At 41.4% G+C, this 17,529-nt stretch overlaps 1 protein-coding gene across 2 annotated transcripts in view; it reads right to left on the bottom strand.

Annotated features, from left to right (window-relative positions):
* LOC125710172 (inactive dipeptidyl peptidase 10-like) overlaps positions 1-17,529 on the bottom strand; it is a 126,498-nt gene that overhangs the window by 13,791 nt on the left and 95,178 nt on the right. For both annotated transcript variants that reach the window (XM_048979581.1, XM_048979580.1), the window contains 4 exons: positions 15,790-15,864; positions 8,279-8,331; positions 7,797-7,878; positions 2,001-2,121 (listed from right to left, as the gene is read on the bottom strand). In XM_048979581.1, the coding sequence (XP_048835538.1) occupies positions 2,001-2,121; positions 7,797-7,878; positions 8,279-8,331; positions 15,790-15,864 (331 nt within the window). The remainder of the gene's footprint in view (positions 1-2,000; positions 2,122-7,796; positions 7,879-8,278; positions 8,332-15,789; positions 15,865-17,529) is intronic.

The raw sequence follows: 17,529 nt of genomic DNA, 5'->3' as shown, positions 1-17,529 counted from the left end.
CTGTAAAAAAGCCACACTGAGAAAGAGCAAGCTGACACAGCAGCTTAGGATCTGGTGTTTTGGGCTAATGGCTTTAAGTACCAGGGTAACATGGACATGTCCTGCCCCCCCCCGATGCAACGCCTGCATGCAATAGCTTCAGTGGCACATTCAGTTGTATGAGGTGGTAAAATCGTTAGCCAGGTAGTCACTTTGGATGAATGCTTTTGCTAATGAACTGCATCAGCGCATTAGCTTTCGTGTCTAGTGTGCTCTCTGTATAGTGGATTATTAAAGACATTATTCGGTGATGTGGTGATGAGTGTTAGCGCTGCAGAATAGTATAGTGGAAGGATCCGGGGAATTACAGAGGGCCTTGTGTATCGGGACACACCGCACTACCCATAAATAGCAGTTAAACTCTTCTCGATATTCATACAATCAGCTCGTCACCGAGGCCTCATTCTGAGGCCTGAACGTATGTGATAGCCACCATCATAAAGTTAAGTGCAGGGATTCTTCCTCCCTGCAGACACGTTCTCGTTCTGATTTTACAGTCTGGACAGCTTAGGATGCGTGAGGTCCTGTGGTTAAGGGGAGTGTTGATTTCCAGTGCTGCTCGACGTCTCGCGCGGAGGTCACTCTGCTTCCCTGGACCCACTTAACTTCCATCAAAGCACTGGGCCTGAATGCAATGAGGTTCCTCAATGTCAGACAATAAAAAACATGCCTGAAATGAAGTCACACCTACTAAGGGGATAAAATCACAGAACGTCCCATAAATCAGCCACCAGAGCACTGCCAGTGGAAGGGAAGTGAAATTTCTACGAATATAATCGGCATGTGCTGTTCTGCCTTGACGTCACACTTTAAAATTGACGTGTTGTCCTCACTACTGCGCAAAATAACATATTATCCTCATCCAGAATTAATTAGCTAGACTCCCCAAGTTCATCACTCAGGGCGAGGTTCAGTTTTATCACAATGCTGAATAAATCAGATAATTTAACTATAATAATTAGCATTTTATTTTTTTCAGCTTGCTAGAGGGCAAGGTGACCCGCCGTAGAAACCGGAATATTCTTTTCCATATAGATTGATCTTTTTATCTTTAGTGTAGCCACTGTTATATTTGAGATCATATCAACGGCTGAGACCACATCTAAAGGAAAGATCTCATTTGATCTTGTGATCTTTATTCATCGGACATTTTGTACAGACTAAGAAAAAAGAACATGTTTATGGAATGAGCTGAATCTCAAATATACTTTAAATGTAAATCAAATGGCATAATAAGTCTGTTCTGGGAGATATGGGGATTTTAGAGGTTTATGAATTATGAGCATGTTTACATGTTAACAATGTACAACAGATGTGTTTTAATTAAAACTTTAATATTTACACTGTATTTGAATTGTGTTCAAATCTGTATTGTGTGCAACCTGCCACACATCTCTATGGCTTTGAAATTTGGAAGGCCGAACAGAAAATTTGGAAATCAAATAAACAAATATATTTAAAAGGGGTGACTCCATAAAACCATCACTCTGATATAATTATGCTTTTTCATAAAGGGGAATTATTGTGAAACACAATGTAATAAATGTTACAGTGTACAATAAAGTCATTTCTTGATACGTTCAAATTGCATTAGAATCCATTGGTGCAGATAATCATGCCTGGTAATTTAAACTCAGAAAATATTACAGACTTTAATCTCTGCTTCCAAATTACAAGCCAGCATTGGACTTAAAGTCTATGAAGTTCTTCAAAAGACATTCAAGTTCTTTGATTAATTATATAGCCTAAAGGTACAACGGAAGACCCTCCATGTGAAACAGCAGTGATATTTTTAGGTTAAAAACGTGTGTCCCAGTTGCTGGGCTAGTTTCTGCCCATTCACTTAAGAAATATACCTGTAACCTGCAGACACTAAGTAAAAAAGATCATGTTGCCCATGTAGCATGAATTGACGACAGAGAACATCAGCACCTAAGATGGCCTGCCAAAAGGACACCTACCTTCGTAGAGCCAGTCAGCGATCCCATTAAAGATGACCCCTTCTTTACCAGAGGAGGTCAGTCGGAGAGAATTGCTTGCGACGTCTGACTGGTAGTAGATGTTGTTTTCGAAGATGTACATCTGACAAAAGTAAAGGAGGGAAGACAATAATAAAGACAACAACGATGATAACTGTAAGAAAACAGACTGGCACCCTGTGCAGGATCAGGACAGCAACGGTCAGTAAGCCCTGGGAATGAGCCCATGACAGAATGACTGCTTCTGTCAGCTTGTTCGATTTAGACACAGAGAACCTTGAGTTTCCATTCTACCTTACTGAACAAACTAACTTGACCAGCTTCTGATAGTTGACCAGCTTAAGGCATGTTTTCACATGAAAACACATGGTTTAGCTGGTCATACCAGCTTATGGTGGTCATTCTAGCTAGTGTAGCTGCTTATACCAGCATGACCAGCTTGTTAGACAGGCCACACCAGTATGACCAACTGGTGACCCACTCAGCTAGACCATCAAAGAGCATCTTAGACCAGCTAAAGCCAGCTGCCAGAACAAGCTGGTTTTTAGCTGTTTTTGCAGCAGAATCTCTCAATCTGTAATGCATTCTGATGTCAGCATACATCCATCTGACGGTGGTGTCATTACCAGCAACCTTCTGTTTGACAAACATACACACATCACCCAAAGTCCCGATGCAGATTGAACTGTTGGTTCTGAGAATGACACAGGTTTAACATTAAGGGAATCTGGGGCTGTGATGTTATTATTTAAACATGATGATGATCACAAATGTGATATCCATGCATTTATTTGAATGTACAATACATTTCAATATGAGGCGTTAGTCTTATTTTAATTTAAAATTAGGTTTACACACAAAAATATTTGGCACTGTTTTGTTTGCATGTTTTGTTTGCATGTTTAGCTTGTGGAACATTGACTCGATAATTATTCGTTCTGAAAACAAAAGGACTCTCTGCGGCTTCACATGCCATCTGTCTGCCGCGTTGCTCGGTAAGACAGCATCTCCTGCCACGAGTCCATACAGACACATGATTCGGAACTTTTGAGACTGTGAGGAGCGTGATGAGTGGGAGAGAGACAGTGTCTGAGGCTCTCGCGTGCAATAATTCTAATATTACCATCAACCCTGGAACGCTGCGCCATCAGTCGCTGGAGTAACAAGTCCCACAACACAAGCTGTGACGGTATAACACAATTAGCCAGATTACAAACGCAGATTCACCCATTACATGAGACTCATGGAGGCAAACGCTATGGAGAGTTCCACATTAATTTCTCACATAATGCACAGACTTGTAATCACTGTAGATTGGGACACACATTTAAATTTAATGTTCCCATATAATTGAATAGTGCCACATTAAGGTGGTGAAGGTCAGTATCTGTGGAGAGCAGAGCACCGAAGGCTGCAGGAGCTGAGCTCAGTGGACCATGTCGGCTTTAATCCACTGGAGCTGGGCCAATAAATTGCATTTTTATATTTTAACATTGTACAGTAGGTGGCTGCAGGCCATCTTCAGAGTTTGTTCTTCAAAGAGCAGCACACTGTATTGCCCATAGGGTTTGAGTCTGCTGTCCACAATTATCTGATTTCTGCATAAATAACAAACACACCACTGATTTACACTGGTTTACAGTGTAAATATGCATTATGGCTGCTTTATGAAGCTCTTGTCTATAATGCACTTTGAATACCTTCATAATGCAAAACAAAGCATCCTTAATTCTAATACTGTCCATTACAATGCATTATGAGTGCTCTATGGAGCTCTCATCTACAGTATAATGCACTTTGAATACCTTCATAATGCAGTACAAAGCATCCTTAATTCTTATACTGACCATTATAGTGCATCATGAAGGTATCTATAGTGCATTATAGATGACAGCTTCATTGGAGCTCATGAATTATTATAATCAACACCATAATGCCTCATGACTGTCAATAGAAGATGCTGCAATGCAATATTAATTCTTATACCGAACGTTATAAAACGTTATCGATAACAGCTTTAAGTAAAGTGTTACCCGAAGTAATTTGTGCCTCTAACTAATGTAAATATCTGTAAAAAAAAAGATTTTGTGCTCCTTATCCTTCCCCTAAATCCTGCCTGGTATCTCTTACCTCGCTCAGGCTGAGCCATAATCACTGAGGACAGACATTATGGTTCAGCTCAGTTTGAATGGAAGCGGAATTTAATATCAGTGAAACTCTTCCTGAATTAGTTTTTTTCTTTTTACCTGGACAAGAATATTTGTGACATTCCTAATTCTGGGGTCATGAACACAAAACACAAGCACACAGGCATTCTGTTGTGATTTTGAAATCCTGTTCATGTTTTAGGCTCAGAATTGCTGCTCTAGGTCAATTTCACTTGGCATCCATGAGAAATAATGCCTGTTTTGGCACAAAATAGACCTTTACTGTTGTTCTCTTTCAATCTGTCTCTGCTGTTTACTACTCTTATTCACAACACAGTTCTTTCCTACAGAAAATGAACAGTCTCCATGACTCCCAGACCAAACACATATATAGACATAAACATATAGTCTTCAACTGAAATTTTCACGCACGTGTCCAAGCACACACACAAAAACAAGCACAGATTCCCACCAATCTGGCCAAGTAATTGGCTTTTACTTTTGGCAGAACAGTCCCAATTATAAGGTCCCGCACGACGCCCCAAAACCTTTCACTCTCAGAAATGGAAATATGAGGAAAGTCGCTGAGTAACTGATCCACCGGTTTTGCTTGTGAGGGGGAGCCTGAGGCAGAGGTTTCATAATTCAAGGCAGAAAGGAGGAAGCAGTGATAAGCGCATGGCCTATCGACCTCACACAAGGAGAAATACAGATGAGCATTTGATCAGTTTCTGTCATTAGGACAGCGGATCACTTCATATTTCAGGCCTGTTTGTGGGCATACCCGGCTTGTGGGAGTTTTACTCATGCAAAAATGTTCTGAGAACAGCACGAAAAATGACTGGTTTGGAGAGATAACCAATCAGATTGTAGAAGATGTTTGGTCCCACCTCCTCTAGTTGCTTGGACCCACCTCCTCTACATTCTGAGTGGTTATCGTTCCAAACCAGTCATTTATCATTCTGCTCTCAGAACACTTTTGTGTATGCAAAACACCCATGAGTGCATACCAGCCGTTCCACAGGGCTTACAAACATTCGCTCATCACAGCAATTTGTGCACAGGACAACCTGAGCACCTCTGCTATCCTTGTTTTTTGTTGGCACATTATATTTTTAGCTCTTTTCAAATTTGCTTTTGTTTCGCTTACTGATTCTGGCAAATTGTGAAAAGCAATTATCATAAAAAGCAACGGCGATGTGACCTTGAGTGGAGAGTCTGGTATCAGCAACCCTCCCGGATGAAGCAGCCTGAATTGTTCCAGCTCAGTGCTCTCTAAATAATCTCCACATCTGTCATGCCCGCTCGCATCCTAATGGTAATTGTTTTCTGATGGGTGATCATGATTTATCACAATATAAACCATAATAAACATGCTTAATTTTTACTGTGGTTTCCAAGATGCTATAACCTTTGGATTGTCAACAAAAAGCTTCCCTCCAAAATAAATAAGCTGAAACAGAGAAAGATTACAAAAGGGTGTCTAATTATGAATCCACAGATTAAATGGAAGCCATGCATTCAGCTGTCTCCATCAGTCTGCACAAAGATGCATCACCCTTGGCACTCAGAGGATCCCCTGCATTGTGTAATTGACTAGTCAGGCCAAAAGAAATCTCCTTATTAATCACTGGCACATTGATGAATTATTTTAACATTCACACAGGCCATTAACAGCACGTCTGCAGGAAGAGGCTCAATCATCTGGCAAAAACTGGACCGGGTTTATTCCTGTTTTTCTTCCCAGCTCTTACTCGTGAAATGACCAGGCGAGTCAGATATTCAAATGCAATGTCCTAAGGAGATATGCAATCACTTGTATCTGAAATCATGGAATCTCCTCCATCCTCCTCCAAAAATAACCTTCTCCACTGTATTTACTTGAATAAAATACGCTAAAAGGAGCAATAAAAGCTTGTCATCTTGCTCTGTTTTTGAAATGCTTTTTAAATTTCCGCCATCATTTGTGGAGCATGCAGCAGAATAATCATGCCACTTTACTGGCATACTGGTTTCATAATACTCCAGTCAGGCCCACAGTGGGTTTATTCTCCAATACCAGCATTTATGTTTTATTCATTTTATTGCATTTTAATTTATGAAAGTTCTCTGCACTTTAAACAAGGGTAACATGCCCTTTCAGCTAAAGTACCGGCACTACATGAATGCTCTCCAGCAGCTTTGGATGACCCAGACCTCGGGGGCACATATAAATTGCAACCCTTCCCTCTACTGTAACTTGCTTCAGATAAAAGCATCAGATAAATGAATCAATGTAAACGTAAATGTCCGTGGGGCAGCCATGATCCAGACTTAGCAATGTGCAGAAGCAGTATTAATTCTAGACATATAGCACAATGCAATATTCAAACTACAGCTGCATTGTTTGCATTCACCATCAAAACATTCTCCTTATACTCTCAAGATTTTGTACACTTGCACTTTCATCCTTGAAGATATACAGTATTATCTGTTTTACATAAAGTAATTTGCACGAATTATATCATTATATGTGCACGTATACCTATGTTTATGCCATTACATGTGCACCTATACCAATATTTATATCATTATATGTGTGCCCTGGTATACTATAATGAAAATAAAGTTGAATTTAATGGAATTGAATAGTATTTTTGGTGATATTTAAGATTGAAGCCTCCTTTATTCTTTCAGAGCATATCTTTCGGAACATAGCGAAATGATTTTGGTCACTGCTCTCATTCAGTTTGCTGCCTGAGTGATTCTTCATTCAGTTCATTGGCGAGTGAAGCGGTACAGCTTGCCGGGGGCTGCCTGTTACCCCAAGGGCACCTTGGAGGTGCCTCAGAGCAGCACCAACCCCACAGGTACGCCAACCTGTCCCGTGTTCTGGCTACACAGCCAAGTCAGGCAGGATTCAGGGGATGGACTACATGTTAGCATAAAATGGAAGCCAAGAATTAATTCAGAAACTGCCCTCTTTGCCAGTGGGAGAACACCTGAAAAATCCTCCACAGGGCATCTCTCAGGAACACGTTAACCCGTCAAAACTTGCTGGAAGCTACTGGACTCTCAGACACACACTCTGGAGGTTCCAAACTGCACAGAGACTTGGACAAAATATTAACATAATTCTAAAGGATAATTGGAAAGGTCATTAAACCTTAAAGAGCCATAAAGCTGAGGAACATCAGTAATAATCCAGCACAAGCATTTACAGAAATCCAGGACCTGTATTGTGTTCCAGCCATTTTGAGCAATTATATTTTCTTTATAATTTTGTTCATAATTACCCACCATAAAAAGGTTTTTTTGTAATAGACAAAAATATTCTGTGCAATAGCATAATGGGGTTTCCTTATTTAGGAATAATTACAAAAAAAAAAACTCCATTACCCAGCAGTCCTATCAGCACACAGCTCTATTTCCTGCAGTAAGTGCAGTTCTGCAGTGTTATTCTGTGTACCAATCACCAGAGCTGCTGCTGATTTCTCATCTAGCTTTACTGTGGTAAGGCCAGTCTTATTCTTTTATATTAGTCACGGTTACTGTATGTAATTTGGCTGCAGCTCAGTCTGCCCAATTCCACTGGGCGTGCGGCCTGCTCCGTCACGCCTCGATTAAGCAGACACACCGGGCCGCGTCTTACCAACTGCTGGCCTTGGGGTCCCCAGGCAGCGTAGTGCAGGACAGAGTTCTGCACCTCCGGGGGATTCAGCTCCAGCACCTCTCTGTAAAAGCAGAACAAAGATACACATGCTAAGTGCCTCAGACGAATGTACAGAGCGTCTATCAGCAGATCCATGGATCTTATCACACCAGTGGTATCACACAGCTACACAGTAGTACTGTCTCTGAACGGGCATGAGGAATATTGCACGTGCAAATAATAACGTGCAGATAATAACCACATGGAGTGGACGGTAAATATCTGATAGTCCATTTTTTATTACTGACAACTACTGCGAGATTCGAAAAGTGATTAAAAAGGAGAAGTGAAATCCGATTTAATGCCTTGAATAAATGCACATAATCCACCATGTCGTGTTGAAGGTGACTGTGTCACTTCAACAAAAGGCAACATTAAAAGACAATCATTAACTTCCATTTGCTTATGGAGGAGAAACTTACCTGGTGTTTATGTTGTAAATTATATAGGAGGCAGAGAATGAATGTCTGTAGACCTGGGAAGACAAAATAGAAAACACCAGGTTAGCAGCAGATCCGAGCACATCCACAGAGCGCCCGGCCTGCAGAGCAACATACATGATGTTTATCTATAACAACACGTCATGGCAGCTGGAATAAAGTGAAACGAGAGCAAATGCACTTGGACGTCACTAGGAGCCATATGTTTAATCCTACTTGAAAATGGATTAAAGGCCGTGCGAGGAAACCTGTAAGAACCCCCCCACCCCCACCCCCCCCCCCCCCACAGAGTGTGAGCTGCAAAGTCTGAAAGCACAGCTGGAGGTCTGTCCGTGATCTTGTGTGCATACGTGTCTGAATTGCACAGTGGGTTTCAACTGCAGTTTACCCTGGCAGGGGCCCTGCCTGGTGGACACGTCCCGCCACATCCGGGACTGAAATGGCAAGATTTTAATATGAAAAGATCATAGCTGAAAAAGATAACAGGTTCAAATGGGATAAATAGGTATATGTTATCTGAAAGAAAAAGCATTTCAGACAGTCCCTGGGGTAAGAACGTCTGACTTCTGCGCTACACATGGTTAAGAACAGACCACCATGTCGCCTGTTACATTAAAAATTCGGGTTACATACTGTACAATGGTTCATAATAACGAATGCACTCATTCAAGGCTCATGAAAACATTGTGCAGTTTCAGTGGTTCATCAGCTCAAGGTACAGTACTGCGTATGTAGTTACTTTACAAATAACTATTTCATTATTATTATTATTATTATTGTTATTATTATTACTATTACTATTATTATTATTATTATGTACTGCACTATTCTTTTACGACTTAATAAATTTGACCCAAAGACAGACTTATGGAATGGATCTCATTTGCAACCTGGGGGCTGCCTGTATGTTACTTAATGCTTTTGGTTCATATTTGTTTATTCACAAAATAATTAGCTATAATTCTTTAACATTTAAAGCAGGCGGGGGTGTTCAATGGACATACGACATTGACCTTGAGACAGAACACAGATGCCTGTGTTGGGAGGGACTTAGAAGCAGAACTTTGATGGAGCCATTAGCATGACAGATGATCTGTGGTTTCGGGTGTATTTCAAAGGCATTCTGAATCTCTGCAGGTGATTTATACTGCGAATAGGCTACACGGGATCCCATGACCTTGTCATTCCAAAGAGAAAATGTGGACACAATGCTACCAGAGAGAAGGAGTGACAAGAGGAATGTGTGATGTGTTTGGACTAACAAGGATGCAACGCAACATCAGGCCAACAGGGACTCCTTGATGGATAGATGGCCTGGATTAAAACCAGCATTTTTAGTCTAAAAGGCCTCAGTCCCATGCGGTGAATAATGTATAGTCCTGGGAAACTAGGAACCAAGCTGGGGAGAAGGCGGCTACCAACCATGATAGCATGAGATAGATGGCCTATCAATTCACCCGCCACGTCTGCTGAGACTGCCCGCTAGGCAGGTTAATGCAAACCACGAGATTGTCCCGTCTGCTCTCTTTCCTAATTTGTCCTCCATCCTCCTGGTGGATTCAATCAAAACCCAATAAACGCCAAAGTCTGAAAACATCTCTGCACTCAGGACTGTAGTTTGACTCCAGCTCTGGCCAAGATACACATGATGCTACAGTGACTCAGAGAGGACCGCCGTCGGAATTCTGCTAACGCTCGCCCCAAGTCAACGCAGTCCGCCTGATAATATGGAAATGGCGCACTAAAAGAAAGCAGGACGGGAAATCACTACAAGAAACTCTGGATTTTAAAACAAATTAACGGACGAGTGGCAGCTGAGGTCCAGCAGGTGCAGAATCTAGTTTGGGACCAGACGGATGCAGTCTAATTTCCTGCTGTGTAGCCCCGAGCAAAGGCCATTGCTGCTGTGAAGATACGACGGCATGAATGTAAAATGAGATGGTACGCTGTGGTTATGGCTTCTGTCAGCAAAACAACAGCATAACATAGCAAAGCACATCTGCTACCGGGATACTTTCCAAGCACGCGTTCAAACCCTTTCGCAGTGACGCGACAACGTGGAATGAACCCCTGTCCCCATGCAGCGCACGCATTAGTGTGACCACAGTTGAGGAATGTTCCGGTAACGGATCAGTACTTTTACTCATCAGGCACAGCGACCTTCACCCTCCCAGTACAAAAGTGCCAAAATACTCTCTGCATTAATGGCAAGCAGCAATTTACTAACACATAGCTGCACACACAGCAGGGGCCGTATTCTGGTCATAGAGGCTAATCGATGTAAACTACCAGAACACACACAGCTATATCTGAATGGCGATGTAGCTAGACCTTGGTGGCCCTGAAATGGCCCTGAGATGACCCTGAAATAGGGGCTGTAGTGGCTAGCGTAGCGGGTGGGTTTGTCTCCCCTAAGTCACCCTGCTTACAATGGAATTTGGGTTTTAATTCTATAGAATATAACATGACAGCCCTGGTGCCAAATACAGGCTCAAAGCACGTCCCGGAAAGTTCAGTGATTTCATTTCAGGACTTTTCATGGACTTTGTTTTAGAACTTTTCCTCTGCCCTGACCCGTCTGCCCTGCTTGATAAGGGTCTCTCTAGCCTGCCAAACAAGAGCACCTCGATAATTTAAACACTGCAGATTTGCCAGCAGAGTGAAACCAAAGAATGAAAGTTCAGAATTCTTTTTTTACGTAAAGTTCAGACAAAAAAAAAATGCTAAAATGACTTGAAACCGGCGAAGGAAAACTGAAGAGAAGTTTCAAGCAGCGTGTGACTTTTTGCACTTAGATCGATGCCCCCAAGGAGAGCAGTCTTGTCCCACCCCCCTCCCCGATGCTGTGTGGCTGCAGAAATAGTCGTTAGCTCTGGGGCTGGCCTCATTATCCTGGACTACAGACTGCTTTGCTGAGGGTGAGACTCAGTTCAGCCTTAATAGCTTTCAGGACAGAGCGCCACCTCCAAGGATCTCCTCACTTTCGAACATCCTTCTCCTCGAAGACTACAGGTGTGCCTTTACACCTGCTGCTCAGTCCTTATGTTCAAGGACGGACAACCACCACTCTACCCACCGGCGTTTCGGCCGTGACAGAAGTCTCCCAGGCCAGATTCACCCTACCATCTAGAAGGTTCTTTAGGTCTTTGTTATGGTCCCCTGAACTTGCAGCACCGTCATACTAAACTATCCTTAACCAGTCTAACATCTTTTTCCTTCTCACTTTCCACCCAGTGATATTTCACTTCATTTGATTAATTTGACTCCATTTCATTTCTTCCTGTATCCTAAGGAAAATAATCACAGGCTAATGAAAAGATCTGCGGCAGTAAACAGTGTGATTTTAGCCTCCTACTTTTAAAATTTAATTATTTATGTGTGTTTTTAGCATTGTGTTGAATTGCCCTTAGTTTTCCCTCTGCAATCCCTATTAATAGTTGTGTTTTTATTCTGAGAGTTCTTCAACCTGTTTTCTTTGCCCTGTCAACCACGAGCAAGCCGTGCAGAAATTAAATGCTGGTAAAAACAAAAGCCCACAAGAGCGATGCTAATTATTTGTCCCAAAGTATGTAACTCTTGCTTAAGATGGAGAATCATGCCCTTGTATTTTCTTCTAAACCTGCATTAATAAATTCCACTCAGCCAGATATATTTGCTCGGTCTTAAATGATATTTTCAAAGGAGATGTTCCTCCTTTACTTGACCTAGCTAATAATTAATCTCTTTCTCAGCCCATGAATGAATTGAACGTTATGTTTAATAAATCCATCAAGGGGACGGCCGTGGTTTCCCCTTTTAAAGCAACGGCTGTAGGGTCATGCTGTTTTATCACAGAGACGATTAATCTGACCTATTTTTCTTCTAAATGCAAAGTTTTCAGAGCGCTTGATGTCCAGCTGAAATTACATAAGGCAGTTCTCTCAGTCCTTTTGTGCTATTTTTTTAGCTACTAACTTTACATTCACTTGGATCTTTTTTCAACCTTCTCGAAGAGCAGAGAATTGATCCGGGAACTTTTATTCAACCTTCTTAGAGTAAGCATGCAGATCTGATTAGGGACAGGAATTGGTTTGATGGATGGGGGAGATACATAGGATAAAGCCTGGCCGATATTTCGCCAAAGTGGCTCGAGCTTGCTTGCCTTGTATCTCCAAGACAAGCTCCGAGATAGAGATGCATGATTAAGCATTGAGCTGTAGTACCAATATGCTGTCAGGCCTTTGCAGAGGGGCAGAGGACATCAGGACTCGCATCCATTCTGCCTCATCTTGCCTGCCTATCTGACCTGTCCCCAACGTCCCTCTTAGTCACAGTTTCCTCCTTTCTCCTTAATATGAAAATAAGGACACTTCAGACGATGACAATGGGGAGCCTGGAGACTCGTTCCTCTGCAATGCTCAATATAGATTCTTGGGCTACTTTCTTGTTAAAAAGTGCATTTTCTTTGACCCGGTCTGCTGGTTAGCTGTTGATTACTTCAACAGAAGTGGCAGCACAGAACATTTTGATCATGGATGACAGTGAAGTCATTATAGGTCCTGGCTTTCATGTTTCCCCCCCCCAATAACAAGATTAAAAAGAAATAAATAAAATCCATAACCAATTAAGCTAAAACAAGCACATGTCAGTTCACATGTGAGACTTGAACGGCTCATAATCCACGGGGAATTCAAATTCACCCGTCTGTAATTTTACCAGCCTGTTAATCAATAGGCTCAGAGAGCTCAGATCATTTTGAAGACCATCTAACTCAAGCGATGAGCAACTCACTGCAGTCAGCTGAACAAAGCATACATCAAAGTTCAGTATAGTGGCGAAAGGGAAGGGTTAGGCTTCAAAGGATTTCAGAGTATTTGCTGTAATGCTGTGTATCAAATGTAATTTGTTCATATAGAAATTAAGATAGACAGACAGACAGACAGGCAGATGATAGATAGATAGATAGATAGATAGATAGACAGACAGACAGACAGACAGACAGGCAGATGATAGCTAGACAGATAGACAGACAGACATATTTTCTAAGTGCTAAGTACTGCCACAATCACTTGGCCACCAAGCCAAAACCCTAACCATTGCATTTTCATGGCACACCTCCACGCGGCACTCAATATGGCACATTAGAGGAACTGCCTCTGAATTGGGTACTGATGCTGGATAAAAACCCAAACATGGTCATTCAAAAGTTTGGTCTTGAGTAGAATTCAGGAGGCACTGCCTCTCCTTCTTCTCTGCATTATTCAGCATAATTGCAGAGCCATTTTCAGACAAATGTCTCCCTGTCCTCTAAATAAATCTTGCCTTTCAGTCTTTATTTCCATCAATCCATGGCTCCAAACAGGTGAGTAGAAATCAATATTGATGTAGCAACAGCTACAACCCAACGCAGGGCTTCTGTGCTAAATGTGTATCCATCGCTAGCTGGCATCCGCGGTCACAAACGTCGTAAAAATGATAATACCTTCAAGAATCTCATTGAAAGGATGGCATTTCTCTCTGAAACACTCAGCGGAAACTGAGTACAAAAGGCAGGTGTTCTGCTCTATTCTTAGATTGACTGGGGGGTGAATCACTATTTGCTGGACAAACGATAGCAAAGGTCACAGAACACAGTGATGAATCCTGCCTCCCAACCGCGGTCTCGTTCCCCTTTTCTTATCTCGCATCTGAAGGTGCCATTCGTTTCATTTATCCCCAATGATTCAGCCTATCGGGCCTCTCTGTTCATTTGGGCTGCTGTGCCCAGCCACGTGCCTCTGTTTTATTAATGAGTCCAAGCCACAGGCCATGTCTACTGAACAAACTCATCCTGTAATTCATTTACCACCAAATTTTGGAGGCTGAATATAAATTCAGGACAGATGAGCAGTACCTCGACATTTTCCGCATGTTTTTTTTCCTCCCTCTAAGCAGATTGCCTAATAAATAATACAGCGTCTAATAAATGACGCAGCCGCATGCAGAAATCCAGCCCGCAGGGACGGTCATTAATCGCACATCCGGTGCTCTTCTTTTAACCCGCCGTTCATCAGCAGCATGAATGAACTCCTAGGGCGTGACCTTGCGAGTGACGGAGAGGGTTCCCTATTCATGGGCTAATTTCAGAGACGAGGATAATCATGGAGACATAGCAACAGGACAAACACTAAACCTTAGGCTTCATCTATTTCTGAGGGATGCCAGCATCCAAAAACTGAGCTCTTTATTTACGGGCTCATCGTAGCATAATCCTGCCTCCCTGTAACTGTTTAATGTGCTGCACAATTTCTGCCATTGTGTCAACAATGACAATTAATCACTAAATTCTTCGCACTTCGGTTTTATCTCAATGCAATATATAAAATACTACATAATGAATAGAAAATGTGCACATGAACTAGAATGAAAATGCACATACATTGTATTCTGAATTTTTATCTGAGTTTTTACAATTTATGTTATTTAAACTACCTGAAAATACCATCTGGATATAGGATAAAATAGCAACATCTGGATCCGGCTTATAATTTCCATATTTCCATCTGATGAGAAAAACAGAAAAGCAGTTTTCAAATGATCACAGCTTGAATTTACCAAGATCTGGAACATGCAATTTCTGCAGGAACAGAATACCTCATTTCTGCAGGAACAGATTACCTCATTTCTGCAGGAACAGACCTCATTTTCAGAACATGCGACTATTGCTGACAGCAGAATACCTCGTTTCAGAACATGCGATTATTGCAGACAGCATAATACCTCATTTCAGAGCATGCAGTTACTTCAGAGCAGAAAACCTTTTTTCAGAACAAGAATTTTCTGCAGTGAGTAGAATACCGCATTTCAGGATGCGCCGTTTCTGCAGATAATGCTCAAAGTCCACAAAACCTTCAGCAGTAAATCCTTTTATTCCAAGTCTACCCACTGCAACTCTATTCTTCCATTCATGATGCTGCATTGAAATGTATCAGATGTCTGTCTGTAGTAAACACCTGGCTGTTTCCCTCTCTTCCTGTAACAACCCCCCACTCAAACTGGCACGTCCACCCCTGGTCACAGCCCAGATGCCAGCTGCAAACCTGCCCATCGATGACCCACACAGTACCGTAGGGAGAGACCCAGCCCAAAACCCACCTTGTGACACATTTACGTTCCCAGACAGCCCCCCCTCTCCAGTATTACCTCAGCTGTGAAGTGTCAGTGAACTCACTGGCATGAACTGTGTTTCCTTGCAATGCAGTTACCGTCATCGATATTTATTTCTGCATTTATTGTTTTTTAACTTACATTCTAAGCGAAGCAATCTGGGCCAATCATTTTTGTAGGGGAACTGAATCAAAATAAAGTGAATTAAATAAGATGATTGTCATAGAAATATAATGCCCCTTGCTTAAATCGAGTTTGGAATATGAAATAATCTGGTTCAGAAATAAGGATTTCACCATATGAATAGCTATTATAAAATTCTAAAATTCATGTGTGACAGAGTAACCTCATTATAAAAAAGGACTCACCTGCTTAATGTCGTAGGCAAAAAGCACATATTTCATGTCTGGGGATATGGAGTATTTTGCGACTTTGAAAGCAACCTGAAAGATAAGGATACAAGATACTTGTGTGACTGCAAGCATTTATCTTTCAAATATGTTAAAAAGAGAGAAAATAAAACACTTCAGAAAGTTTTCAGTTTGTTACATTTACATGTAACATGAGGGTATTTAGCTAAGAATAAATCTAAATACATGAAGGAACATTATATCTGGTGCGAGAACATCCCTCACACTTGATTTCACTTTTCTGCAGATATCAGAACACTAAAAAATCCACAGTATAGTGATGGGAAAATCCTTCAGTAAACAGATAAGGACACCAGGGATTTTTACCGTAATGCATTTTCGGTTTCATATCATACTCATCATTAGTGTCTTATCCGCTAGCACCAAAAAGAACGATTCCTGGTGTCAGGTCCATAAAATTGTTAGTACATTAATGATCAGCTTATTATTATTAGCCTGTTAATGATCAGTCTGTTTATTATTATAATAATAATAATAATAATTATTATTATTATTATTATTATTAGCCTGAATTGACATGATTCTGTTGCTTTGTTGAATGGATTCCAACCTGTAAAAGGATTCTGAAGAACACTACACACTACACAATGCTTAAATTATTTTTAGCCAGTTTTTAAATGATTGTTCTTCATGGAAATCTTAACAATGCTCCCTGGTTCTGCAGCCTATGCAGCCAATCAGGACGTGGATTGACTAGAGGGAGACCTCAGGGTTACGCTTATTTAACCTGCTGAGAGAGATGAGAGCCTCTTAAGTGCAGCCCTAAGTGATTAATCCATCTGTGGCACCTTCAGCAGTCAGGGATCCTCGTCAACACCGCGCCCAGGTGGGACACCTCTCTTCCTCTCTCCTCTGCTTACTTCATTTTCAGTTCATTCTTTTCTGGGTCTCTCTCACTCTCTCTCCCTCTCTCTCTCCTGTCTTCACCTTCTTTCCCCCCTTGTTCTTTCCTTGACTCCATGTAAGAGAGCGGAATGTATCTCCTCGCCCTCCATCACAATAACCACATTATCGCACGACTAGACTTCTGAAATTCCATGGCTGTGTATATACTTAATATTACTAAGTGGTGTTTAATTTTCCAGGAAGCACTGAATTCTAACGTTTGGTGATTTATACACTGTGGTGTATTAAGGACCCCAGCAGAGCATAGTGTGACAGGCAGGGAACATCTTTAAAATTCACTCTGGGTTAATTAATAAGCTATTCCAGTAAAATCGTGTCCTGCTAACTGTCAGCTGCTCAGTCATTCATTCATCTGACATCTGTCATCATCTGTCTCAGGGTGATGTGTAGGACTTTTCGTCTGTCTGTGTTAGATAAAATTTATGCAGATTTACTCAAATATCCTTGAAATCGAAACATTGACCTATTGACTGTTGAGACATTTTCTGAGTAATTTAGATAAAAAATTCCTCCCCCCATTGTTTAAATCAACTTAATACTAATAAGATTTTTTTGGATGAGGAGTAAGCTTTTAGGTGACCTTTGCAACACTTTTTCCAGCCCTCAAACATCATGTCACACTGAATTAGGATGCATCTGTGCTGTCTGAGATAACTGAATAAAGAACTTAAGAAATTAATTTCAGAGAGTTTCACATGTGCTTATGCAACAAATGGTAGCGGAAATCCTTTCTGTCTAAGTGGCCAGGATTATCACAATGCGAAATCCCAA

The sequence above is a fragment of the Brienomyrus brachyistius genome, chromosome 16, assembly GCF_023856365.1.
Source record: "Brienomyrus brachyistius isolate T26 chromosome 16, BBRACH_0.4, whole genome shotgun sequence".
NCBI lineage: Eukaryota > Metazoa > Chordata > Actinopteri > Osteoglossiformes > Mormyridae > Brienomyrus > Brienomyrus brachyistius.
Note: the sequence above shows the minus strand (reverse complement) of the source record. Positions and strands in the feature narration are given on the sequence as shown.